The following is a 26,824-nucleotide window of genomic DNA, read 5'->3' as shown; positions in this document are numbered from 1 at the left end:
TCTCACTGATATTTTTTATGTTTAATGCAGGATATATATGCATACACCAAAGGAGAGCAAGGCATTACAGGCTTTCCAGGGTCACGGGTATTCACTTGTTATGCTGTTTTTAATATTCAATAATTATCACGTTTGCTTTGATTTCCATTATAGTTTTAACTAGAAATATTGAATTACTTCTAGGGAGAACCAGGAAGAAATGGAAGGCCAGGAGCAAAGGTATGTTAATTGGTATCAATATTGGTGAAATAGTACAGCAGATCTGTCGTTAAGTGAAATTATGGGTGTTTTGTCAAAATCTTTTTCAATAAAAAGTGAGTGTGAAGCCAAAAAAATTGAGTGAAAGTAAAAATTATCTACATTTAAACATATTCAACTATATAAAAGTAAAAAAGTAAACACTCTAAAAGATGAAGTCAAAGGTTAATTCAGTTGGTGAGGTGTAAACAGCGTCATTCAGAATGGTTTGACGTGATGCGATGGTTCATTTGTACACAGTGTTACAGTGGTGGTGATAGGAACCAGGGGTAGTGATGTCTACAGTGCAAATATAGCCATCTTATTTACCAGTGAACCTTATATCTTTTGAGTTTTTGTATGTTGATAATGGCGAAATAGTGGAAAATCTGAAAAAATAGGTTTTCTCTGGTGACTATATTACCTTTCAGTTTCCTGCATGTACCCCATGCTTTTGACCTAGTACATTTTAGTACAAAAAGCTTATCACAGAACTATACCTCAGGCATCAGGCAGCTTATTTCATTCATTTCATTTCATGTAATAACTTTCTATGAAGGAGCTTTTAGAGGCAATTCTGACTCGGTAAGTTCCTCTAGAGCGACACAGATCAAACCACTCTGAATGTATAAAGCTTATTTATTTAATTATGCAGAAATTTTGAGAAATCAGTGTAATTCCTCTTTAAGTCTCTTTTTTGGTGGTGTGCTATGTGGTAACTAAAGAGCAGTACTCGTCCATGCACAAAGACAAATTAGGATAGTTGTGAACAATTTCATTTTACATTAATATGAATTTGGTTAAAAGTTTTAATAAAAAACAGTGTTAAAAGCACTGGAACTTGACTGATTGGCAAGATTTACAAATTGAATATGTATTTAGAAGGTCCAAAAAAAACATAAGGAGTGAAAAGTATGTTATTTTTTTCTTTTGGACATGTAAATGAGTATTACTTCAAGTGTTCAATTTCAGCGATACTTGCATAAAGTACAAATATTCCAAAATAATATAATAATATAATATAATAAGTGTTATTCTGTTTCTCTGTTCCACACAGGGTGACAGGGGGTACCCAGGCTTTCCAGGACAGACAGGGCGCAAGGTCTTTGTTTTATTGTTACTGTTTTACTATAGCACTATGAGAGTTCTAGGTGTACAGAATGTTGAACAAAATGTTGCTGATATGTCAATTCTTTGATAGGGGGAGCCAGGAGACGCAGGAGAACTGATCTATACATCTGGTACCTTTGGAGGTAGTAGAATTCACACTTTTTTCTCAAAGTGCTGTTATTAAAGAATTATTTAATTTATTTTTGGTCCCCTTATTTTGTTAGATTATTCCGTTATTTTTGTTATGCTCTTTGTGAATTAGCAAGCACAAGCATCCTTTCTCTGTATTATATCATTCTCTGGTTTAACTCTTTGAACTTTTTGTTTTGCTCTCTCTACTGCTCTCTTAGTTGGTCCTCCAGGCCCTCAAGGAGAACATGGGCCACCAGGAGATATTGGCCCTCCAGGGCCTAAAGGAGCACCAGGCCCCCAGGGGCGTGATGTTGTGGACCAGCAAATAGGTATTTAAAATGTTTAAGGCCCAACGTACCCTTATTAGACAGTCTATCAGTTATTGTCTACTTTAAGATAAGGAAGATAGTCATGGTTCAGATGTGGACAAGTTTGTGAAGTGGTGTGAGGGCTAGTTTTTTAAAACTAAAGATGTAGTGAAAATGTTACATTTTAGACAATAGATTAAAGGGGTTCATACAGTGATTGGGGGAAATACTGATTAAAATAGTACACTGCAAGTATCTTCATGCCGTCATTGATAATAATGTTTTGACCAAAATACACCTAGAATTTATGAGTATGAACAACAGAGGTTGTTTTGTGGAAACTTAGCAGGTTTCAGGCGCTCAAGCCAATAGCTTCGTTTTATAAGACTTTTATTGAGTCATTTATCAATTGGTTAGGAATAGAAGCATCTAGAATAAGAAGTTTCATCCTGAAAGCTTTGTTTTACCTTATGAGACAATAGAGATTAATTAATTATTTAAAATGTAATTTTTCCAATTAATGATATGAATCTCAAGTACACATTTCAAGTGCACTGTCTTTTATTACACAGAGATATTTGGCCCTTTCGGACCCAAGGGCATAAAGGGACAGAAGGGTGAGGCTGGAGAACCTGGGATCCCAGCTACACGCCCTGGTCCTCGAGGCTTTGACGGACAATCAGGACCACCTGGGCCACCTGGACCCAAGGGATCATGTAAGTGTTGACTTGCTCAGCAAGTTCTGTACAGTTCTGTAATGTTGTGATAAAGAGCTGCTTGATTAACAGGAAACAAATAAAAAAATTGATCACAAAAAATGCTAATTGTAGAATGAATATAAATGAACAGTAATACAAAGATTTATGATTTTACGTGCCAATGTGTTAGCTTTATCATGTACAAACCTCTCCCAAGGCAGCCCAGTATTGTTATTAGTTGTCATCCAATACCTAGCTTGGCTATTCTGTGCTCCCTTAATGAAGTAGTGGAATGATGGAGGATTGATTAACTAGATTAATTAGAACATTTAATTTGTCTTAATGCTATATGGTGCTTTTACTGCATAAATAAGAAAAGTTTCAGTTGTTCTTCATTCTTATGTAATAGTATCATTTTTGAGATTGGTAGGATTCAAATTTTGGCACTTTTTTGGCCAATAACCAACTGTTATTGGTCAGTGAGTAATCGCTAAGCCTAAAATCAAGCACAATCAAAAAATCAATTCTGTAACGAGTATGTCTGGATCTGAAATCAGATTGGCTGAGCTGTGTTCAAAGCTAGTGTAAAATATTTGCCAAACGCATGTATATGGGAAGGCATTATGTATTACTTATGTAATTAATGCATTAAGATATTAAAGTGTTCCTAGTATGCACTGTGAATCTTAATAGGTGGGGCCAGGCAGAAGCCTGTATATGAAGTAAATCATAAAACCATATTAAGCATACCTTATGTAAGAACCTAGTTTTGTTTAAACCCCTCTTATGATTGCTAACAGGGAAACATTTTATCTATATCATTTAAGTGTTAGTCATTCAGTAAACCTCCTGTTGCCTAAAATCAACAAAGCATTCCATCTTAGTAATTTTGTGCCTGATAAACATTGTTATATTTCTGCTACCCGCCTTGCTTTAAAACACAAAATAACTGTTCTGTTAACTTACTATTTGATGTTCAATGGAGTTAAAATGTGTAACAATATAATGTTTGGAGCTGGTTAAAAAATGTTCTTAGCTTCAGGTATACCAACAGGTAGACAGAGAAGTAATAAACTGTCCTTGACATAGAGGGGAGGTCTGATGGCTACAAACATTTGCATACTAATACTTTTTGACCACAGGGCAGGAACATTTCAGAGGTCCTGAAGGACCACGTGGACGTCCAGGAAATGCAGGAGCCAAAGGGGAGAAAGGTACGACCAACAACTGCAGACTCACTTCAGCTCCTGGTTTGCTATTCCTGAAATATCATGGTGGACTGCTGGCCAAAGGCAGACTGTGTTTGTGTTTTCATGCAAGTTCACTGCAGAACATGATTTGACGTATTGTTTCTTTTTGGCGGTTCAGATCCCTTTATTGTTAGCATTTTTAGACATAAGTGTGCTCTATCTTTAGTTCAGAAGTGAAATTTCATCATGTTTTGCATAGTTAACATTAAATAATTATGTTTGTGTGATCTTATTAGGTGACCATGGTCCGTGTGAATGCAGAGCCCAGACCTCTCCTCCTGGATCTCCGGGTTTACCTGGCAGTCTTGGTGACGATGGCATGGTAGGAGAGTGGGGTCAGCAGGGAGATCAAGGAGAGCCAGGACCCAGAGGAAACCCTGGATTGCCTGTAAGTACCTAGCCTTACAGTAAAAGCAGAAGATGGTTTCCAAAAGCTATGTAGACCATTGTTTCATTGCCAACTACTTGAAATCTTTAAAAATTAAAATAGTTTTCTCTTTCTACAGGGCTTTCCAGGTGCTACAGGGTCTCCTGGACCGAAGGGACTTAAAGGAGTACGCGTGGAGGTTACAGAGAAAGGTGCCCTTTTTATCTAACATGCGATGAATTCAATTAATACACAAAGAAAAGAAATTTAATGTGTGTGTGTGTGTGGGTGACTATCTGTGTATATTTTACAGGACCGCCTGGAGATGAAGGAGACCCGGGCATATCAGGTGAGCAAGGGGAGCCTGGCCAGACTGGACGTAATGGGATAGATGGTGTCCCTGGATTTGCTGGTCCACCTGTAAGTTCCTCATTACTATCTTCCTAAAAAAACACCACACTAATCTGAATGCCACCTGTCTTCATTTTAATCAGATGGTGATTGATTTTGGAAGAGAGATTAATGGCGTCCATCAGTAATTGGTGGAATACTAGTTGAAAGCGTTATTCATTACAAATACCTTAGTATATTCATTAATGTTAAATTATCTTTTGATAAAAAAAAAACAACCAGAATTTATTTTATTAAAAAAAGTGTTGAGAGAAATCGTTTTTCTTGATGAAATTCAGCAAGCTTTTAGTTTTGACATTTGCATTTATCAGTTGGTTTGGTAACCAGGAGATGTTTCTGAGGATCAGGAAATGTTATTCTTAGTTTAAGTGTGTGACATACAGTAGCTGCAAACCAGCTTTTGATTTGTGAGATCATAAAGAATGAATTAATTAATTCATGATAAATATCATCAAAAGGCATAAATAACAAGTGTTAGTGCATTTTCCATGGTGTATTGTGGTTAACAAACACTTAGAACACATTGACTATAATTATACTGTATTAAATAATCTGGACCTAGAATACTTTAAAGAACATTTTTCGTGATGATATTTCCAAACCTAATGAATTAAACTTTAATTTAAATGTGAGTAAGAGCTTTGTTGTCATGATCACAGCACAAAGTGCAAAAGTAAAGCACCCATCAGTGCAGGCAGTGATTTTTTGTTGTTGTTGGTTTTGTTGTTGTGTTTTTTTTTCAGCCACACAGTTATAAAAAGGGTTTGGGTAAGAATAAATACATTATGAACAGGCATGGTTACATGTGCTGCAGTAATATCCAGTCATATCTGCTCTGCACATTGTCATTAAATACAGAGTGCAAATGGGGAAAAATGTACTTGCAAATTAGCAGTGTTATACCACTAAAAATGCCCTAGGTGGTAGACCAGAAAAAGTGTGTTACTACTATAGCAAAAAACATGTTTGTATTATTTATAATAATGTATAAGTTGTTATAATAATTATATAATTTTGATCATCATTATACATTTTTATGAATATGAGATTATTATTATTATTATTGTAGGACTCATTTGCAGTGGTATTTCTATGCTATATATTTGAGTGAGGAAATGTGAGGAAATCTGTAACTTCTGAAGGCATTTACGTTGTTCTTTTTTTTGTGAATAATATCAGCTGCTGATATGTTACGCACTTGTAAATATTGCTTACAGAAAAAAGATAACTTACAGAAAATTGTTTGAAAAATACTTGATAAGGAAGCATCATCAATAGGTTGGAGTTCAGCCCTGGACTTTTGTCTAGACCATCCCACTACATCCAGAGTGATTCCTCCCCAGGAATCGACCTGCAAACCAACCCCACCCCACACACACACTAATTATCTAGCTAGTTAATTAGCCAAAGTCTGATAGTAGCCTTAGTGTACAAGTAGACTGAATGAACTGGCTAACTCACCCCTTCTGCACTTTGGCCCTGCAGTTCCTCATGTACTTTCATCAACTTTCTGGGCCCAATGTACTAAACCTTTTACAGAGGTTTCAGACGCACGTTATAAGCAAAACTGTCACGCAAGCTTAAATGTGCAGATTCTGTAAAATGCAAATGAAAAAACGCAGAATGTGCTTTTCTCTTTTATGCATATGCATTTGAGCGAGGGCAGCACAGAATGCTGGAGGCTCACACAAAAAAGGGGTGGAGATGTTAGAAGTGCAGCTGATTACATGTTCCACTCAATTTATTAAAGTTTGAGGAGCTTGCGACATCTGGTTTTACATGTATTTTTCTCCATCTTTTAAAACCAGTATAAATTTCTGTCTTAAAAAGGTGTTGATAAGACTGAAATGATATTTACTAATACAATAACATAATTTAAGCTCTTAGGATGAAGTTATTGTTGCAGGTCAAAAATATGACATTTGTTTTGTTTGGGTACAGAAAGAGGAAGTAGCTTGAGACTTGTGTCACACCGGGACCAACTTAACACATTTTAGCTTTTAAAAAAGTATTTCAGCAAGATTTCATTTTTTAAATAGTAGTTTATACAAGCAACCTGCACATCTCTGCTACAAAATGAAAATGTAAACTGTTTCATGTAGACTGTTTCAATCTCAACCTCTTCTGAAAAACTCAGCTAGTTTAATGAAGTACATAAAAATATGTTTATGATATGAGTGGGTTTAGTAACAGTAGACAATGTCAGACACTAGCAATTTAAAAACAAAACAGAAAGGCAAATAAATGCATTATAAAATTCAAATATATTTTATTTATATGAATTTATTTGAATTTCCAAAAAAAGATGTTTTGAATTTATATGTGGCCATATTATGATTGTTTATTAGTGCTATGAACTAGGAATGGAAATGTTACATGCAATTATTATAATTATTATTGTTGTTATTATTATTATTATTATTATTATTATTATTGATTAATTTTTTTCTGCAGTATCCCTGCAATTTAATCAAACCAAAAAATTAATCCTGTTTTCTTCAGACTTCTTTGTGGCAATATTATTATTGAATAAATAAATAATATATAATCAGCACATTGCTATGACTCCTTTATGTTTTAACATATGTTTTTTGTCTTAAAATGTTTGACTAACATGTACAATATAATAAAGAATGAAACAAAAAATACAAAATCACTGAATTTATGACTTAGTAAATTAGTGATTTAGTAACTACAACCCCATTTCCAAAAAAGTTGGGACGCTGTGGAATGTAAATAAAAACAAAATGCAATGATGTGCAAATAATTTGAACCCTATATTTAATTGAAAATAGTACAAAGACAACAAGTCAAATATTGAAACTGAAAAATTTTATTGTTTTTTGAAAAATATATTGATTATATTGATATAATTTGATGCTAACACATTCAAAAAAAGTTGAGACGGGGGCAACAAAAGGCTGGTAAAGTTATCTAATACTAAAAAAACACCTAGAGGTTGATTGGCAACAGGTCAATAACATGATTTTTTAAAATGATAATTTAAAAATGCTACACTGAACCTGACTGTTACAGACCATTTAATTACCAACTAAAATCTAAAGGACTAATTAGCCTATTAATAATTCTTACTAAGTAATTTACATTTTAATTATAGCATAATATGGTCTACGAAAAGCTAATAAAATGCAGCTGAAATTAAACTATATTGTCTGGTGATGAAAAGCTGTAAATCTGCTCTGTGATGTGTGATTTCTTTGTGAAATCCTGCACCTGCACCTCACAAGTGCACTGTTAGTGGGCGGGGCTGCACACAGTTTGCATGACAAGCTGCAGTCTTTGTAAATCGAATGTGAATTCAGACGCATTGTCAGCACTTACTGCAGTCACATGAAGGCACATTCTGCACTGCGGCTGCGCTCATACATACATCTGGCCCTTTTATCACTCCCCGCTCCAACTTTTCAGGGGTTTTCTCCATCTCCTTAGCTATCCTTCAAGGTTTAATTTTTCCGGTTGTTATAATTATTCTTTTTTCTGGGGGCAGCGGCATTTGAGTGATCGGCCAATGGCCAATCCTGCATGCCTGTGTTTTCCAGGCACATGCGATTTGTCCCCTGCAGTCTCCATTCATTGTAAATAAGTCTATATTACAAATGACCATACATTTCTCTCTTTCTCACTGTCTCAGGGAATCATCTCAGTCCTCCTTATTGCCAGTCCATCCCTTCATTCTTATGAGCAGATAATGCATAGTACTTTAGTCTCACTACACCATGTGCTGTATTCCTGTACTTTTTTCAGGGAGAGGGTCCAGTTGGAGAGCCTGGAGAGAAGGGCTACGCAGGCAGGCCGGGTTTGCCAGGCTTTGCCGGGCCTGCAGGAAGACCAGGTCCAGTGTTTGGAACAGCCAAGGGTGTAAGAGGTTCTCCTGGAGATCCAGGGATTAGTGGTTATGATGGAACTCCAGGCCTACCTGGTATTCCAGGTATGTACTCTCTCTGCTCTTCTCCCTCTCATTTTTCCATTCTTTAATGTGTATTTTAACTGTATTGTTAATTTCTTCCCTGTTCCATCACTGTTTTCTGTCGTATGCTGTTTTGGGTTAGATATTCTGAAGTTAATGACTCTTCAAAAATTCTCTGTAGTTTTGTGTCAAAATTATTTTCAAACTTTTTACATAATTTATTGATTGAGATAAAAGTTCTGTATCTGAGAGTTCCTGGAGAATGTGAATTTCCTCTGGCGTTCACTAGAAGGAAACGCATGGGCTATTAAATCATGGAATATTCTTCAAAGAAAATCATTTCAGCTGCTAACTGAGCCTTCTTCAGTCTCTGTCTGTCTACTGTATTTTTTGTCTGCTTCTGTCTTTCATCATATCTTGCTTGCCATTTAAAGGAAGCTGTAGTCCAAGCGGAGACGAAGGCCAGTGGAATACAGCAGGAAGTGGCAACGGTGACGAGACAAACTCCCTCTTAAGAACTCTTCTTCTTCTATCTTAGTGCTTCTTTGCATTGCCATCACTCTTTTGTTCACAGTTAATGAAGCTTTGGGCATTATTAACCTCTTTCCTTATTTGATTTTTATTCACAGACACAATTATTTTTGGGACATATTGTGATGTTTTGTGCTTTGCTCCACACTAAACAATGGATCAAATCTGACTTTGGCATGATGAAATGTGATGATATTTTTTTTGTTGTTTTTGCAAAGCAGGCATTTAGCAAATCTACTGTAGCATCTGTGTCCTTTGTCACTGTGTCTTTTTCCTTGACACTACTTAGCTCTTGGCTTTGGTGTTTCTACAGGGGAGTGTGAGGCACTACCAGGACCCCCAGGAGAGAGAGGACCCCCAGGACCCCCTGGATTGCCAGGATTTCTAGGTAATAGATACAGTGTACTGTACAGTACACTCTAAATGGATAAAATAATATTTTTTAAATACATAAAATCACTATGTATTGTATTAAAGTCATTTGTATTTATTTGAATATTTATATTTTTTGAGCAAATAACCACTTACTGGCCAAATAAATTACTTTTTTAAATATCGCGTCTTCAGATGCTGTGTAGTACTGTATATGTTCACATTTTACTTCCTGATGTGAATATTCTAATATTTATGGCCACGTTTACATCAAACTGACAGTATCTTTGTTTTCTAGGTGTACCTGGTCCTAAAGGGTTTGCAGGACCTAGTGGAGGAGTGGGACTTAAGGGAGAGCAAGGAGACCAGGGCAGAGGAGGACCACCTGGAGCAATGGGTGAGATGATTTTATTAGTACTTCATACTCAAAATCTGAGACACTATCAGCATACCTTTACTGATAATGTGCAGGCTTTTCATCACTCAAACAGGCAGCCCTCAAACAGTATTTTAACGGATAGTTCATGTTCACATTTGCCATTCTTGCGGCCACAAGTTTCAGACTAGAGTGTCCCACATTTCACAGGACAGTCCAGAAAAATAATTACTTTTTTTTGTTTTAAAAAATATCATTCTAAATGTATATAAAATATGTAACCTATAATAACTAATTATGCAACCCCAAAAAATTACATATTTTGATGATTTTATAAACGAAAAGAAGTTAATACATCCTCTACAGAGAACATACTTCTACACATTTTAAAGTTTAGTTTCTTTAATGCCTCAATTTAATGACTGTTCCCCCTTGCTTACTTAAACATACAGTCTGTGATGAAGCATAACTGGTTAAAGAAAAGCATCACGGAGTCAAAGAGGAGAGTGAAAGCCTTGCTCTAGAAAACAAAGAAAACAAAACTGCTAAATGGAGAACAATGGAAGAAACATTTCAAGTAATATATTGGCTTCTGTTCGTATATGGACCTGCCCAGTACTTTCTAGGGAATTGTACTGGGTCTCATCCAATCCTTCCGATATTTTGACTTGTAACCCTTTTCCCGAATACTTACTATCAAATTACTTTGCATGTATAAAAGGTTTACCTGCTTATGTACATTACCATAACTACATTGTCTTTAACAGAACAAAACCTTGTATCTTTTTTGTTTGAATGGATTAATGGAAATGATCGAAAATGGCATGGAAAAAAATCTTGTTTCATTAACTTCAATTCAAAGTTAAGAAAGTTTATTGCTTCTCTTATAAAATTACCACTTTGGAGATATGAGGTTTGTCACGACAGCAAGGATATTCAGGTTTCACTTCAGCCTAATTGTTTATCTGCATGTCTACTCTGGAGGTAGCCTCTGTCTTACTACGTTTTTCTGCCTTTTACACTTTTTTTATCTTATTGTTTTCCTCACAGGTTTCATTGGACCTCGTGGAGACTTGGGCAGTCCTGGTTCTAAAGGTCCAGAGGGGAATCTTGGTCCTTCCGGTAGGCCAGGCTTAGATGGTGAGCCAGGGCTTAAGGGTCCTGAAGGTAAGGCTCTAGAAGGTTCTTCTGGACCCACAGGAGACCCAGGGTTACCCGGACAGCAAGGCAACAGAGGACCCTCTGGAGATCGTGGCACAAGTGGATATCCAGGTGAGGCTTTGACTACATTATAGTCTGCGTTTTAGGAGCATGTTACCCATTGCAGTTATCACTGACAATAATATAAGAATTCTGTAATTGTATAGCAATTATTTCTCACTTGTAGCTCATTGAAACAAGTAGAGACATTCTAAAAATGTGGATTCTAGACTTTCAATCAATACTACATTAGTGCACATAAGTTAGTATAACAATATGGCAACTTCTAAGAGTTAATTGTCATGGTGGTGTGGTATACAGGAATGGAGGGAATGCCTGGGATGATTGGCTTCAAGGGTGAAGTAGGTCCTGCAGGCTTACAAGGAGAGTTAGGAAAACCTGGACCACCAGGAATATTTGGCTACCCTGGGGTACCCGGACAAGCAGGACCCCCAGGACCTCCAGGCAACATAGGGCAACAAGGTAATACAAGTAACGAAAATGTTCATGATCAAGGAATAATGAAGTGTATTTTAATAATACTGCAGTCTCTAATCAAGGTAAATCATGAATGAATAGACGTATATCAGTTCCTAAGACTCCTGAATCAGTTTGGGTCTTGTATTTTTAAGAAATGGAGAGATAAAATAAATCACAAGTTAATATACCATTACTATCACTTAACCCTTAATTGTCTGCTTAACCGTTTGGTAGAGCTCATGGCAGACTCTTGTCCTGAGTATAAGGACTGAGAAGAGAGTCAGTTCACTCAAGTCTTTTCTCACATTATGGAAAACCATATTTTCTTTGCTTTTTTAAACACAAGAGTTTGATGTACTATGTAAAAAAGGTAAAAAATTTCAAAACATGACATTCACTCCCCAGTACATGTATCGGTTTTGGATTCATTGTTTTTAATTAATTGGTCACAAGAGCCAACACATTTACATATATCCACCTGTTCAGCCTATAGCAGTTTAGCCATCGAGGGCAGCCAGTCAGAACAGATTTGATTTACATATATCAGTTTTAGTGGTACTGTGGCAAAATCAGTCTGTTTAAGTTTAAGGGATAAACAGACCTTGGAAAACAGTGCACACATAGAATATGTCGTAATTTCGTAATTCATAAAACTGAATTATAACTGTTTTGGATTCATAAAACTACACACATTACAAGATTTACTTTCACGTTTCTTTAACAGGTCTCAGTGGAGAAACTGGTGATCGTGGGGACAGTGGTCCCCCTAGCTCTTTAGGACTGAAGGGTATTAGTGGAGAGCCTGGAAGTGATGCTGGACTAGGTGAACTTGGGCTTCAGGGAGATCCAGGACAACCTGGCCATGTTGGTCGGCCTGGTCTTTCTGGACTTAAAGGTTAGTACTTGGACACATTACTTTACAAGTGGCAAGACATACGAACTCACTTACGAAAAACCACAAACTGTACCATCACATTATTACAATGTTTATTGTTTATTATTTATTTGGATCAGCTGTAGTGCATAAAAAACACACACAAATACATGTGCATATATATATATATATATATATATATATATATATATAGTGTGTGTGTAATGTGTTATGCTTATTATATGACAAAATAATACATTCGAAACATGCATGATTGTTTTAAAAAAATATAATTTCCATTCAAGATGGCAATAACATGGCACCTGCTCACGTCAAACCCTATTATTTTTAAAAAGTTTACATATGAAGAACAAGAGAAGTATATAGAGCATGGTCTATTTTAATAATATTTATTTGGTTGCAGTCTGTTAGCTTAATTAGCTAGTTAACTAACTATCTAACAAAAACTGATTGGCTGCTTGTGCCAGTGTTTGTTTCTCTTTTGTTATCCTGCTGTATTGTGATCTAAAAAGCAACATTATTAATATCATCATTTGTGAGGTCAGTCACTGATGTTGGACTAGAAGGCCTGGCTCACAATTGACATTCCAATTTAGATATTCAGTGTCACTGGAGTTCCTCCACACCAAATTCATCAAACCATATCTTTACAGACCTCACTTTGTGCACAGGGTGACAGTCAAGCTGGAACAGGAAAGGGCCTTCCCTACACTGTTGCCACAAAGTTGAAAGCAGATAATTGACTAAAATTTCTTTGTATGCTGTAGCATCAACATTTCCCTTCACTGGAACTAAGGGTCTGAGCCCTACAACACCAAACCATTATCCACCACCAAACTTTACGGTTGCCACTATGCTTTCCACTAGGTATTATTCTCCTGGCATTTGCCAAATCCAGATCTGTCCATCAGACTGCCAGATATGAATCAGCATGATTCATCACTCCAGAGAACATGTTTTCTCTGCTTCAGAGCTCAGTGGCACTGTGCTTTAGACCACTCCACCTGGCAATTTGCATTGTGCGTAGTGTTCTTAGGTTTGTGCACAGCTGCTCGGCAATGGAAATCTATTTCATGAAGCTACCAGCGCACAGTTTTTGTGCAAATGTTGCTTCCAGGGTCGGTCTGGAACTCTGTAGTGAGTGATTCAACAGGGGATAGGAGATTTTTACAAGCTACATGGTTCAGCACTCTGTGGCCCCTCTATGAATTTGCATGGTCTACCACTTCGTTGCTGAGCTGTTGTTGCTCCTAGATGCCTCCTTTTCATAGTAATAGTATTTACAGTTCCCTGGGGAAGACCTAGCAGGGCAGAAATTTCACTAACTGACTTGTGACAAAGGTGGCAGCCTGTATATGATAGTGCTGTACTCACCAAGCTTTTGAGTATGATCCATTCTACTGCCAGTGTTTGTCTATCAGGATTGAATGGCTGTGTGCTATTTTACATATCTGTTAGCAATGAATGAGAGTGAAACACCTGAATATCATGATTAGGAGGGACATCCACATACCATATAGTGTAGTTATTTATATAATCAAATAGGTAACTGAGTAACTTTAATTCTAATGAAAATCCACTTGGAGACATATTTTTTATTACTGAAGAAAGGTATGTATTTTTCACAACTAAAGCTGGCACCTTTATTTTTACCTACGTTCCTTTTTTGTTTGCTTGTTCATAGAACAGCCAATCAAGACAGTGATACCATAGCACCTGATCACATCCAACACTATTGTTTTATAGTTATTTATGTGGTCAAATAAATAACTAAGTTCAAATGAAACACATTTTTGCACAATCCTCTTACAGCTGTTCTCAAGACAGATGTGTAGTAATACTGAAGCAAAAAAATCTCAATTTTTTTCAGAAATACATGGAATAAATAAATTTTACATTAGCTTACATTAAAAGTAAAGAACATTTCTGCCTTTCCCTTAAAATTTACCTTTTTGGACATTTGGACATGTCTGACACAAATATGCAAACAGGTCTTGAACCAATGTTGCAGACGTAAATGTTGATATGTTGTCTAATATCCCTCTGCAGGTTTGAGAGGCTCTCAGGGCATGACAGGCTTTCCAGGAATGCCTGGGAATCCTGGTCTGAAGGGCATCACCGGACAAAAAGGGGACCTTGGCTTTCCAGGCGTAAGAGGAGAAAAAGGATTCAGTGGCCACAAGGGGATAAAAGGTTAGGCTGCTTGCTACCCTAATTTTATCTTTCTTTCACAATATTTGTTTTATGCACTTTGACTTGTTTTATTTGTTTTATTTTTTTATTCATCTGTTACAAATTCAGTCTTAGAGATTGAAAGTTTGATGAGTGGTTACTGTCTTTCTCCAGGTGAACCAGGGCTTATTGGCCCTCCAGGCGAACCACCATCCATTAAAATGGAACATATGAAAGAGACCATGAAAGGCACAAAAGGTGACCATGGAAAAGAAGGAGATCCAGGTTTCACTGGGCCGCGAGGTAAGTGCTCTCTGGTGTATGTTACTGCAGCAATTACCAGTTGTAAGGACAGTTCCAAAGGCTGAACATAAACTCACAAAGTGTTGTGCGAAGGAGTCAAAGTGCTGCAGGTGATGCAGCCCCTCTGCAAACGTTTGCAAAGGACTGTATGTATGCCTGATGTAGAATGAAGTTTTTATGTGTTCTTTATCACATTTTTAAAATCTGCATCAGCCTATCACACACACTCATTGAGCATTTTACTAGGTACACTTACCTTGTATCTATATTTATTGTCCATTTTATCAGCTCCACTAACCATTTAGGTGCACTTTGTAGTCCTACAATTACAGACTGTGGTCCATCTGTTTCTTTGCATAATTTGTTGTCCCTTTTTTACCCTGTTCATCAGTGGTCATGATACAGGACACCACAGTGTAGGTATTATTGGGGTGGGGGATCATTTTCAGCACTGCAGTGACACTGAGGTGGTGGTGGCATGTTAGTGTGTGTTGCGCTGGATCAGATACAGCAGTGCTGCTGAAAGTTTTAAACACTGTGTCCACTCACTGTCCACTCTATTAGACACTCCTATCTTGTTGGTCCACCTTGTAGATGTAAAGTCAGAGACAGTAGCTCATCCACAGTTTTTGTCATCCTCTAGTCCTTCATCAGTGGTCACAGGACGCTGCCCACAGGCTAGATGTTTTTGGTTGGTGGACTATTCTCAGTCCAGCGCTGACACTGAGGTGTTTAAAACTCTGGCAACACTGCTGTCTGATCCACTTATTCCAGCGCAACACACATTAACACATGACCACCACGTCAGTGTCACTGCTGTGTTGAGAATGATGCACCACCCAGATAATACCTGCTGCGTGGTGGCCCTGTGAGAATCTTAAGCATTGATGAACTGGGTAAAGATGGGATAATAAATTATACAGAGAAACAGGTGGACTACAGTCTGTAATTGTAGACCTACGAAGTGCATCTTTATGGTAAGTGGATCCGGTAAAATTTTCAATGAGCTTGTAATTTGACTGTGAGTGAGACACATGACGAAATGCATCCCTTACTGTTGTGTTCCAGTGTTCCAAGTTGTGTACAAACTATACTAAAATACTATAAAAAAATACTGTACACCAACAACATCTTTAGCTTTTGTGTCTCCAGCGTGTGTAAGCACAGAGAGCGAGAGATAACTGTGATCAGTCTCATCCACCACTCCCCTCTTCATGTCTGTTATGGCCTTCCTGTAGCAGCTAGGCAGATGAAGAGACTGACTTCAGCTGTTGAGGATAAAGGGAGGCCAGCCATATCTTGTCTCATTGTTCCTGCAGATGGCCACATGTTTGTTGGTTCTCAAAAACAGGGGTTCTCAACCTTTTCCACCCCAAGGCCCACCCATTTATAATGACAAAGTATAGCAGCCCATAGGAAAACTAAAACGAACTTTTTAAATACAATTTTCTTTTTTTTTTTTTTAAGTAAAACCTGAGAACCAGGGAAAAGATCAGATCATCAGTTCAGTTCAATCACGGAAACCAAAATTTGCAATCATGTTAAAAAACATAACATGTTAAAATAAATATATATTTCATGATATGTTAAAAAAAGGGGAAAAAGCGAAAAGAATTGAAATGTACAAGGTGTGTGTGGACTGTGATTTGGAGCTGCAGTACCTTGTTTTTTTAACGGAAAATACTCCACTAATTTCCCCACTGCCTTTTGTCTCGAGATTTCTCTTTAGTTGTGAGGGCTTTTGTGATTCATTTGAAATAGCCCAACCACACTCCACTCAGAGGGCTTTTGGATTAGTGTCGTCACAATCAACAATAATAACAAACCTTACTTAATATATGTTTCTTTAGGATCGCTTCATCAATTTGAGTTTAACCACTCAGGTCGCTGATGACCACTATGAACTAGTGCCTCCCCAGAGTACTGGCCCGCAGGTTGAGAATGCCTGCTCTAAAACATACATGCTTAAAATCATCTTTCTCTTCTAGGACGATTTCAGCACCCTAGAAGATGGACAGCTTTCCTAGTGCAGCTCTGTTTTCCTTGCTAGCAAAGGGCACATGGGCCTGCCATTGCACACTGAATTTCTGAGGATGTCACATTTGACACTAGCTTAATAGAGCAGAATGTTTCTGCATTTCTAAATAATCAAATTCATTTGAACTAATGGGTTTATAGATTGATTTGTTAAAGGGCCTCACTTGTTTGAAATAAAAGAGTTTGATTTAGTATGTTAATATGATAAAGTTTTGAGATCATAAGACCATTCATTCAATGCTCCATACAGTCCATATTAGGCAACTAAGCTCCAAAGACAGACTAGTATTAATTCATCAGTCGCAAAAAACAACTAATTTACATACATCCACTTTTTCAGCAGTTTAGCTCTGCCTAGAGCAGCTATAAACATCAGAACTTGTAAGTACAACTGAAAGCACAGAAATCTCATACCAATCCCTGCTATTGTTAATAACTCAATGTAACTCAAGCATATGGGCTCAATTTTCATGGGTGGGAGTTCAGTTTAGTGATGTAAAAACAGGGCTGTTCTCACCCCATTTCTGTTTTTATGGCCAGAAATTAAAGTACCTGCACTGCATAACAAAAGGTGTGACATTCAAAATCTACCAGCACTTAGACCAAATTTGTGCTTATGTTGCCGCCCCACCCAAAATCCACTTGCAGGGCCGAAATGTTATTTTCCTGACGATAAAGTGCTGTCCTATTACTTCCAACCTGGTTTTGTGGATGTACCACTAAAATGTGACACTGTTACAACCCAATAATAACTCAGTTAGCACTGATGTCCTTGTAGTTACTGAATAATAAGGCTTATAGGCCTGGGATTTTAATGAACCAAATACCAGAGTCAATAAATTTACTGCCATCTAAAAATATTTTGAGCACCACCTACACACACGCAAGAAGACAGAAAATGCATTGTTGCACTTTCTGTCAGTAAGCCTGTTAATTTTACCACTAAATTACTGCTGTAAAATCTGTTCTATATACAGGATAGATTATATATAGGATTAATGACATACTGATATATGTAATGATGCATATCCATGTGAGACACTGCCATTATGAAAATATTATTTAGGAGTTGATTTGATTGAATATTGCTGCAGAATACCTAATCATGCCTGTTAGAAATATATCTGCTTTTTGCAGGTTATTTCCTGTGTCAACGGACACAAAAATGCCAATAATATATCTTCCAAACCCACACAAGCCAACATCCAAACTTTGCATCTTATTTATTTATTTATTATCTTATTTTATTTTTTATGTTATGATCCCAGAAATAGGGCTCTATATTTCTATAAACTGCCTGCGTCATTGCAAAAAGCTGCATGTTGAAGGAGATGCATGTCGTAATATTTGTTTTACCACTTGCAGAAACTGTCATACCTGAGGAATGGAAAAAAGTGTCTGTTTCTTTAAATGAGTATTTATTATTTCTTTGCTCTGGTCTCCAGGTTCTAAAGGTTACCCGGGGGTTCCAGGAGAAGAGGGGCATCATGGATTACCTGGAGAACCCAGCCATGATAAGGGTGTACAAGGATCTCCTGGAGCTCAGGGACTACCTGGGCAAAAGGGGATGCCGGGAACTACAGGAACTCCAGGAATTCCTGGTTTTCCTGGAATGAGTGGACCCCGGGTAAGTTAAGGCAAAACCCATGCATGTATGTGCACCTTTTTTGGTTATGTTCCCACACCAACCTGTCTCTGAAGGCAAAATCTGTACAATTATTATGCATTAAGTACTACATTTATAAGATGGATTTTATAAGTGACCATTTAGTTGTAATACTGCTTAGAAAGTTGAGCTTTATGTATATTTAAAGCAACACAAATGGGGTTACTAACAGTTTGGAAGCTGTTTGTTACACATTACAATTAAGCATATCATGTGATTAGGCTTTACAAAGTAATCCTTTAAAGGGCATAGTAAAGAAACAGAAGTATGGCATTACAGAAACTTATCATGGCTAGTAGCATGGGTTTCAGGTCTGCAGCTACTGATAACAGCAGTCAGTTTGTGTTGGTGTTGGGTTGGGGTAAGCCTTCTTTTAAGTAATGCTAGAATCTTTTAGAGCCAGACTTCACAGACTAGAATTGGCCCAATCCACCATTATCCATACTACAGCACTACATTAGCCTCTAATGTAGCACTCTATCAGGTAGCACTGCAATGTAGCACTGTATCTCACCCTGCTTTCTAATGTATGTTTATGTCTTCCTATAAATTTACATCAATGAAATTTGTCTTTGATGTCATTATTAATATCACAGGGGGAGAAAGGTTCACCTGGTGCATATGGAGCAACAGGAGATTCTGGACTCAAGGGGATCAAAGGTGATTTTGAGATTTTACATATGCCATGTGAGAGGTATGGTCATTGCAAGTGTAAAATGGGCATTCAGCTGATAAAACACATGGAGGTTGTGAGATGATTATTATACCTTATTAGCTAGTAATTAGGTGTCATTTATTGTTTTTTGCCAATTTTGGGGTTGTTTGAGCCAGGGGTTAAATTGAGGGGGCTGTGAGGGTCCCGGACAAGGGACATGGGACCTGGAAAGTGACCCCCATAAGAGAAATAAAATTGAACTTGGTGTGTGTTATGTTAATATTAAAATCTTTCCCTTAGATAAGCTTGAATCATATGTTTTTGTGTAATAGACAATAAATGGCCAGAATTTTAAACAGTTGCCTGGCAAACTAAATCGTAATTTGGTTTAATTTCTTATAAGATGCATCAAACCTGCCTGCCGAAAAAGGCTGAATCAGTAAAAAAGACTAAGAATAATTCAAATGTGTGAAGTGAAATGACCTCTGACTAGTAATACTAGTAAAATAACCAACAGGGGTAAACCTCATTAAAGTGGTATTCATTGATATATATATATATATATATATATGACCATTAAATTATCATTAGTAGTCGTATATGATTACTCTCTGTTGATTGGCTGTCCTCTTCTTTGTTTTGGCCATGGTGAATGTTGGATTGACGTCACAACTCAGCCAATTCAGTTTCAATTTCAGTGTAAAATTTCAGTGTACCCAACTTCAACCGACTTTAAAGGGTTAATGTAGTGCCTCCTGGTGGAAAACCCAATTTTCTGATAAAACCGAACAAAGTAGTTACTGGCAGCTGATAATTGCTAACTGAGAGTGTTATGCTTCAGGTGACCAGGGTGATACCATAGACCTCCCTGGACCCACAGGACCAAGAGGGGAATCTGGTCTTACTGGACCTTCAGGTAAGGCATTCAACTTTCTACTCATGAGCTGACCAAGAAGAACTAGAGAACTTTTATGAGTTCAGCAGTGGTGGAGGGCTAATAATGAGGAATTACTGGGCTTTGTACAGGGCATAAGGGTTTTCCAGGTGGGCCTGGAGAAAGAGGAAGTTCTGGTTTTGATGGCATTGAAGGAATGAAAGGGTATCAAGGTGAACCTGGACTGGAAGGGGCACCAGGTAAGAGAATTCAATTGTGATGAATCACTCTGAGTGGATAAAACAATGGATCCTGGTTTATGTATTAGTCTGTTTCGTACTAATTCACAGACAGCACAACTGGATCACCTCCATTCTTTTGGCAGGTTTTAAAGGGCTACAGGGTTTTCCAGGAAACCAGGGTACTAAGGGTTGGGCAGGAGTGCCGGGAGAGGCAGGGGGCAGTGGTAAACCAGGCCATCCTGGACAAAAAGGTATGTCTAAGCTAATACCAATTAATTTACAGGAGTGGTAGAATTGGTTCTTCCTTTCTTTACTCAATAAGGTGGGAAGTAAATAGTTACATTTATTCACTTAGAGTTACCTATTCATTTTCATGAATTTGTATTTCTCTGAGCATTTTCAAATAATACTCTTTTTACTTAAACTCTAGTATATTTGTGAGGAATATAAGCTCCATCATTTTTAGTCAGTCATACTGAGTTCCTAATTCCTTTTCTGGGGATTATGTTGTGTTGGTTCAACACCTGGACTGCATAGCTGTTGTTCAGGCTTTTGTCCTTGTATCTTTTGGTCATTCGATTTTCATTTCAAAACCAGTACTGAAAAACGGGACAATGGATCAATTCTTGTTTTTGGTTCTGTTATTGTAAGTGCAAAAATCAAGAAATTTCACAAACTAATCATGAAATCAAATAACTAACAACAATGAATAAAAGGTCATTTTTTACTTATACAAACTTAAAAAATTCTATCACTTCAACTGGAAATAAACATGCGCACACAAAAGCTCAGAAATTAGGAAGTCACAGTAAAAAGATCAGACATGAGTCTTGAGATGACAGGCCTAGGTCTGGCATTTTGGGAAGCTTTATGACGTTTTTGTAGGTGTTTGTTTATTTGATGTAACTTTCTATTATGAAAAAAAACTGAACCAATATGAGGAAGAGACTCCCGTACTGGACAAAACGAAAGATACGTGAAAATCACGTTGCTCAATAATGAGGAGAGAATTTAATTCTGTGAAGTTATGTAGTCAGAGGTGAACATACAGCAAGTGTGTTATTGCGCCAGACTTGAGGATTAAATCTGTGAGAAGAGGCGCGTCATGCCAGCTACGTAAAATAGTGTCATATCTGAAGTTTTGTAGAAAGACCACAGCAGAAACTCTTTCTCCCTCCTAGCTAACATCCTACATTTTCTCATCTCTCCCTTCTGTTTCCTGTCCAAATGTTTTCACAACCTTCTCATCCCCACCCTATTCCTCCCGACTTCTGTCTCCTTCTTGTGTAAAACAGAATCTTCTCAGAAGTCAAGTTCCCTCAGAAATTGAATTGGAATGCCTGATGTGATAATTGTTTTCAAAACTGCCCAAGAAATTTACAGAAATATACTGTCACTTGAATCTTTCTACAAATATTCAGTGCAGCCTGGGGGATTGGCAAGTTCACTAGGTAAAAGAGTGATATAAGCAATGTAAGGTAATATGCAATAATTGCCTATGAATGTTGGAAATCTATAAATATATCCTGGAAGTAATTGTGGATGATGCACTAGTTTAGTTACTGCCATTTGTACAGCAGGAATGGCAACAGTTGTCAGTTAAAACATAAAACAGTTAAAATGATTAGATATTTTAAATTATTGCACAATTATTGTATAATTATTCATGAAAAGAGCAATTTGTCCAGATTTGCACTGAAAGTGTAAAAGTAAGCATTGAAGTAAGTACAAAACCCACCTGCTGTGGAAAATTTGCAGTGTCAGTTGTACACCAGTTATTATTTTTTAATTATTAATTAAATACTGAAAACTCCAATTTGTGAGCACAGCACTGTAGTCCACTACAGCTGTAAGTACATTAACTGTAGCTTTTTTTGTTCATTGTTTTATTGCATATTTTGTTATTGAAAATCCTCAGCTGTTGCAGTGCTAAAAAAGTAATGTACTGCTTTATCAAATAATATCTCATATTCTGTAATGCACATCAGTATGACAGTTATTTATTGAAAAAGTTCCTCCAAGACTGGATTCCTGCACAGTTTGGTGATTTTCCTGCTGAAAACACAGGTTTAGTAAGCATGTTAGAACAGAGAAATCAGCAAACTGTGCTGGACTGTGGCCCTGAGTTCCCCACCCCTGATTTGTTGTATTCAGATTTACTGTAATAAAGTAAAAAGATTAAAATAAAGTTCAGTTGACATGGACATAATCTGTTCCCCGTCTTTAGGCTTTCCTGGACTTAAAGGAATTTTTGGGTTGGATGGACTTAAAGGTCAAAAAGGTCTTCAAGGCATTCCAGGTAATCCTCTATCACTGACAGTTATTCAAAAGTAACCTTTAGAGAAATCATAGTCATAGCCAAATTATCTACAGCTGCAAATTCAGTTATAATTATCTGTAATTACCAACTATGTAAACAGACTGTCAGTTTACCACATGCAGGCTATTCACTGTTTAGTGTTGTCTTTGTTTATGTAGCCATGTTACAAAACTTATGTTTTTAAGTTGTTCATATTTATTTATTGTTAAACTATGTTATAATTTGTGTCTATAACTGCCATTGTTAGGTACTGACACCCGGGGGTTACCAGGTGAGCTTGGACCGAAAGGGGAAAAAGGAGAGATAGGCATTCCCAGCGCAGAGGTTGGTGTCCCAGGGGTCCATGGCTTTAAGGGTTCATCAGGAGATCCAGGTGGGTCATCAAGTATATTATTGCTTTTGTGGCAAAACCTTGTATTTCTGAAATGGTAGCGTAATAAGAGAAGGAAAAATATTTTTAGCATTAATGTTCACTATCGCAGTAAGTTTTTATTAGAAATAATTTTGGATCATTCCTGTTGGTCCATTCGTCATTGAAGTTCTCTCAGTATAAAGGGCAGCTGGCAGTGTAAATAAATAAATAAATAAGTAAAAGGTGTCACAAAGGTTTTTAAATGGCAGTGGCAATATGCTTTCTTAATTTGCAAAGTGGGATTCATTATGATTTTCTTAATGTCTTTTTGTCTGAAGTTTTACTTTTGAAAGTGTTAAAAGAGCAGTCTCAAAAAGTATAGAAGATCTTAAGAGCAAGACTTTATATTTTGATATGTTTTGTGACTGTGAAAGCATGAAATCATAGGTGTTGCATTTTCTTTAGGTAATCAGGGTGAACCAGGTCTTCCAGGTGTTCAAGGGCCTCAAGGGACACATGGAATCCCTGGCAGAAAGGGTGTGTCAGGAGATAGAGGACCACGTGGGCAGAAAGGTCTTCCAGGTAAAGCAATAAGTATACTGTGCAACATTGACAGTAATGACAGCTAGTTAGCTATATGCAAAGCAAGCTCATAGAATTATTTTACAGATTTAATCAGAAAGATAAAATAATAATGCAGCAAAATAATGAAGCAAAAACTCTATAAAACATTTGACAGTGAAGCACAGTGTAGTAACGATGTCATCACCAGCTTTTCTGATAGGAGATTTTGTGCTTCTTCAGGTTTTCCTGGACCCACTGGTCCTTCAGGTTTTTCATCTCCATTTGGACCTAAAGGAGATCGAGGCTTTCCAGGGGAAGTTGGAATCACAGGACTTAAAGGGGTTCAGGGGGACACAGGAGAGAAAGGACTACCTGGACAGTCTGGAGTGTCAGGAAGAAAAGGTATAAAAATAATGATTACATATGTATTTGAGATGAAACAGAATATGAGTACATTTTCTGGAATTAACAGTTTTGCAGAAATACAAATAGGCAGTGTACTGTTTGTTTTCTTTTCTCTGAAAGTATTTGCTCACATTAAAGACCTGATTTCTAAGCGTTCTTGCTTTTTAGACTAATGCCACAACACGAGATAGACACCACAAGATACACTTTAAACTCTGCTTCCCCATGTGTGTTTCAACTCATTCATCAGTCTTGTTCGCCAGTAGCCTAATCTTGATCCTGCTAACCAGAATTAAACTCCAGAATAATCTGCTAATTACATACCAAGCGGGCCAAAATGCATGAAGTTTGTAATCTGAAAAATAGCATGTTACTCATCACCTTGATTTAGTAGAGGCTTTTCATTAATTCACTTTTCTCTTGTTTGGCCAAATTAATTGACTCTCTAATTGACTGTCTCACTGGTTAATTGCCTCACTAAAAGAAAAACACTTTTATACACAGATTTGTTGACTACAGTATGATTTTTAGTTTAACACTTCCCAGTTGAAACACCCCACTGTCCCAGTTAAAACTTCCCAGCAAGGCTATATACATCAAATCCTTGTAGGGATGTGAGTTGAGCCAATATTAATGAATTAATATTTAAGCACAAAACAGAGGCAGGTAGTGGCATTGTGTTACAATGCTTTAAGGTGTTACAGGGCACAAACTACCAAACACAGGAAACTGACAATGTTAACAACACGCATCACTCTGCATACAAAGTATAGCAATGAACATTTTCAAGCTTTATCTGTTTGCTTCTGATCGGAGCAAAATTCAAATTACTTCCCCACCAGCTTCATTTCAGTCAGGCTTTTGTGGGCTTTTCTTAGGGCTGGTAAGATTAAACTCAAATTCTAGGACTAGGCTTATCTTGAAATCCACTCTTTAACATTTTAACATACTTACTGCATCAAGTCCTTTTTACAATACATCTTCTCTGCAGGTGTAAAAGGACAGCAAGGAATGATGGGATTCCCAGGAAGACCAGGATTCCAGGGTGATAGAGGCCCTTCTGGTCCAAAAGGAGACACTGGACCACCGGGTAATTAATTGTACTCTTTGTAATTTTCTTGATCATCATCATCCCTTCTCTGTCCGTCTATGGCACATTCTGTTAGCCTTCTGTCTTTTTAGAAGCAAAAAATATTTTTACCTATTTGTTTACCTAAGTTTCTCAGAACATCCAACCTCCCAAAGGGTTACCCTCTATTACAGGCAGTTTAATGTCCATGTCTTAACTTCTTCAGGCTTTCCTGGTGCCCCTGGTGCTAAGGGGCTGCCTCCAGTTCCTGTGAAGGTACCAGGAGAAAGAGGGCCGCCTGGTCTGCATGGTATTCGTGGACCAGATGGAGTCAGAGGGGAGACAGGCCCGTTTGGACTCCCTGGAGATCAAGGTAAAATAAAACGGAAGGCTACCAAATCAGCTTCTGGAATAATTAAATTTTTTTAGCTCTGAAATGTGTACATTCACTACATGAGCTGTCACTTTAGTGACAAGGAGACTTCTTGTCCTAGGGTTTTTGGGACCAAAGGGGCAGAAGGGGATGCCAGGGCTACCTGGAATACCAGGACAACCAGGTTTTCGTGGAGATTCCGGATCAGTGGGCCATCCAGGCCTCCAGGGATTAGAAGGTAAGTGGATTGGGCATGTTTTAGTGAATGTGGGAGGATTATGATTACAGCATTCTGGTCTATGTCAGGATTTGAGGTGGCAGGTCACCAAGATATTCTGAGAGATTTTAGAATGGCTAAGCAAAATGAGTCAAATACTTTCTTGCATTTGTAGGCAGTTACAGTAAGTGCCCTCATTTATACATAATCTTGTTGATGCTATTACAGTTTACTGCATCTGTTCATGTTCTAAGGGAATTAAGAATTTGTGCCTGCTTTTTCCAGGGGCCCATGGGCGTCCTGGTATTCCAGGTCATCCGGGTATGCCAGGGCGAAGTGTCAGTGTTGGATACCTGCTGGTGAAACACAGTCAGTCTGAGCAGACACCCATGTGCCCTGTGGGAATGTCAAAGCTGTGGGATGGCTACAGTCTGCTTTATTTTGAAGGGCAAGAGAAAGCTCATAATCAGGACCTGGGTGAGTAAAGTAGGTTTTAGCAGAATAACAGAGGATTAGCACTAACAGCCAGTACAATTCTTAACTGCTTGCCAACACTCTTGGCACCTTGCTTGTCACTTTGTTTACCTTAAAATGTACTAATAACTGCTCATAAAACAGGTTTTAAGGGTTTTAAAGGCATGCTGTATTGGTCCTTATCCAGGTCTTGCAGGCTCTTGTCTTCCCCGTTTCAACACCATGCCGTTCTTGTACTGCAATCCCGGTGACGTGTGCTACTATGCCAGTCGCAATGACAAATCCTATTGGCTCTCCACAACTGCCCCTATTCCCATGATGCCTGTGGAGGAGGCAGACATCAAACCATACATAAGCCGCTGTTCAGTGTGCGAAGCTCCATCTGTGGCTATAGCTGTGCACAGTCAGGATATAACTATTCCACAGTGCCCTGTAGGCTGGAGAAGCTTGTGGATTGGCTATTCTTTCCTTATGGTGAGTCTCCAGTCATTTCTATTCACTGTTACATGTTATCATTCTGTGGTATACTGTATAGGGCAGAAGTCAGAGACCACATTTTAATTTATTTAATTTCTAGTTAGAATGGCTATTGGGTACAAGTTATTCAGTTCTTCAGTGTCTGGAAAAAAGCAGAAAATGTACATAGTACAAAATTACACAGAAGCCTCAACAAGCAATCATTGGGTGGAAGGCATTTGAGATACATGACAGAGATATTTGTGAGGCAGCTAAGGTGTGTTTGGGTGCTTGCTTGTGTAAATGTTAGGGTCTCTTTGAAGGGGAACATAATGTCAGTGACATGTTTG

At 37.7% G+C, this 26,824-nt stretch overlaps 1 protein-coding gene across 2 annotated transcripts in view; it reads left to right on the top strand.

Annotated features, from left to right (window-relative positions):
* col4a2 (collagen, type IV, alpha 2) overlaps positions 1 to 26,824 on the top strand; it is a 95,071-nt gene that overhangs the window by 66,055 nt on the left and 2,192 nt on the right. Inside the window, exons 15-47 of one of the 2 annotated variants that reach the window (XM_036594658.1) lie at positions 31 to 87; positions 184 to 219; positions 1,295 to 1,339; positions 1,439 to 1,490; positions 1,698 to 1,808; positions 2,360 to 2,503; positions 3,628 to 3,699; positions 3,972 to 4,123; positions 4,242 to 4,314; positions 4,416 to 4,522; positions 8,279 to 8,462; positions 8,876 to 8,932; positions 9,286 to 9,360; positions 9,643 to 9,741; positions 10,771 to 10,992; positions 11,242 to 11,403; positions 12,125 to 12,295; positions 14,345 to 14,488; positions 14,642 to 14,770; positions 18,253 to 18,434; positions 19,070 to 19,133; positions 19,970 to 20,044; positions 20,155 to 20,262; positions 20,388 to 20,495; positions 22,472 to 22,543; positions 22,812 to 22,937; positions 23,382 to 23,498; positions 23,721 to 23,882; positions 24,877 to 24,975; positions 25,181 to 25,327; positions 25,449 to 25,565; positions 25,830 to 26,021; positions 26,206 to 26,492. In XM_036594658.1, the coding sequence (XP_036450551.1) occupies positions 31 to 87; positions 184 to 219; positions 1,295 to 1,339; positions 1,439 to 1,490; positions 1,698 to 1,808; positions 2,360 to 2,503; positions 3,628 to 3,699; positions 3,972 to 4,123; positions 4,242 to 4,314; positions 4,416 to 4,522; positions 8,279 to 8,462; positions 8,876 to 8,932; positions 9,286 to 9,360; positions 9,643 to 9,741; positions 10,771 to 10,992; positions 11,242 to 11,403; positions 12,125 to 12,295; positions 14,345 to 14,488; positions 14,642 to 14,770; positions 18,253 to 18,434; positions 19,070 to 19,133; positions 19,970 to 20,044; positions 20,155 to 20,262; positions 20,388 to 20,495; positions 22,472 to 22,543; positions 22,812 to 22,937; positions 23,382 to 23,498; positions 23,721 to 23,882; positions 24,877 to 24,975; positions 25,181 to 25,327; positions 25,449 to 25,565; positions 25,830 to 26,021; positions 26,206 to 26,492 (3,948 nt within the window). The remainder of the gene's footprint in view (positions 1 to 30; positions 88 to 183; positions 220 to 1,294; positions 1,340 to 1,438; positions 1,491 to 1,697; positions 1,809 to 2,359; positions 2,504 to 3,627; positions 3,700 to 3,971; positions 4,124 to 4,241; positions 4,315 to 4,415; positions 4,523 to 8,278; positions 8,463 to 8,875; positions 8,933 to 9,285; positions 9,361 to 9,642; positions 9,742 to 10,770; positions 10,993 to 11,241; positions 11,404 to 12,124; positions 12,296 to 14,344; positions 14,489 to 14,641; positions 14,771 to 18,252; positions 18,435 to 19,069; positions 19,134 to 19,969; positions 20,045 to 20,154; positions 20,263 to 20,387; positions 20,496 to 22,471; positions 22,544 to 22,811; positions 22,938 to 23,381; positions 23,499 to 23,720; positions 23,883 to 24,876; positions 24,976 to 25,180; positions 25,328 to 25,448; positions 25,566 to 25,829; positions 26,022 to 26,205; positions 26,493 to 26,824) is intronic. The other variant, XM_036594741.1, reaches the window with a different exon arrangement.

Source organism: Colossoma macropomum, unplaced genomic scaffold (assembly GCF_904425465.1).
Source record: "Colossoma macropomum unplaced genomic scaffold, Colossoma_macropomum, whole genome shotgun sequence".
In the NCBI taxonomy this organism is placed as follows: domain Eukaryota; kingdom Metazoa; phylum Chordata; class Actinopteri; order Characiformes; family Serrasalmidae; genus Colossoma; species Colossoma macropomum.
This window is presented reverse-complemented; position numbering and strand designations above follow the sequence as displayed.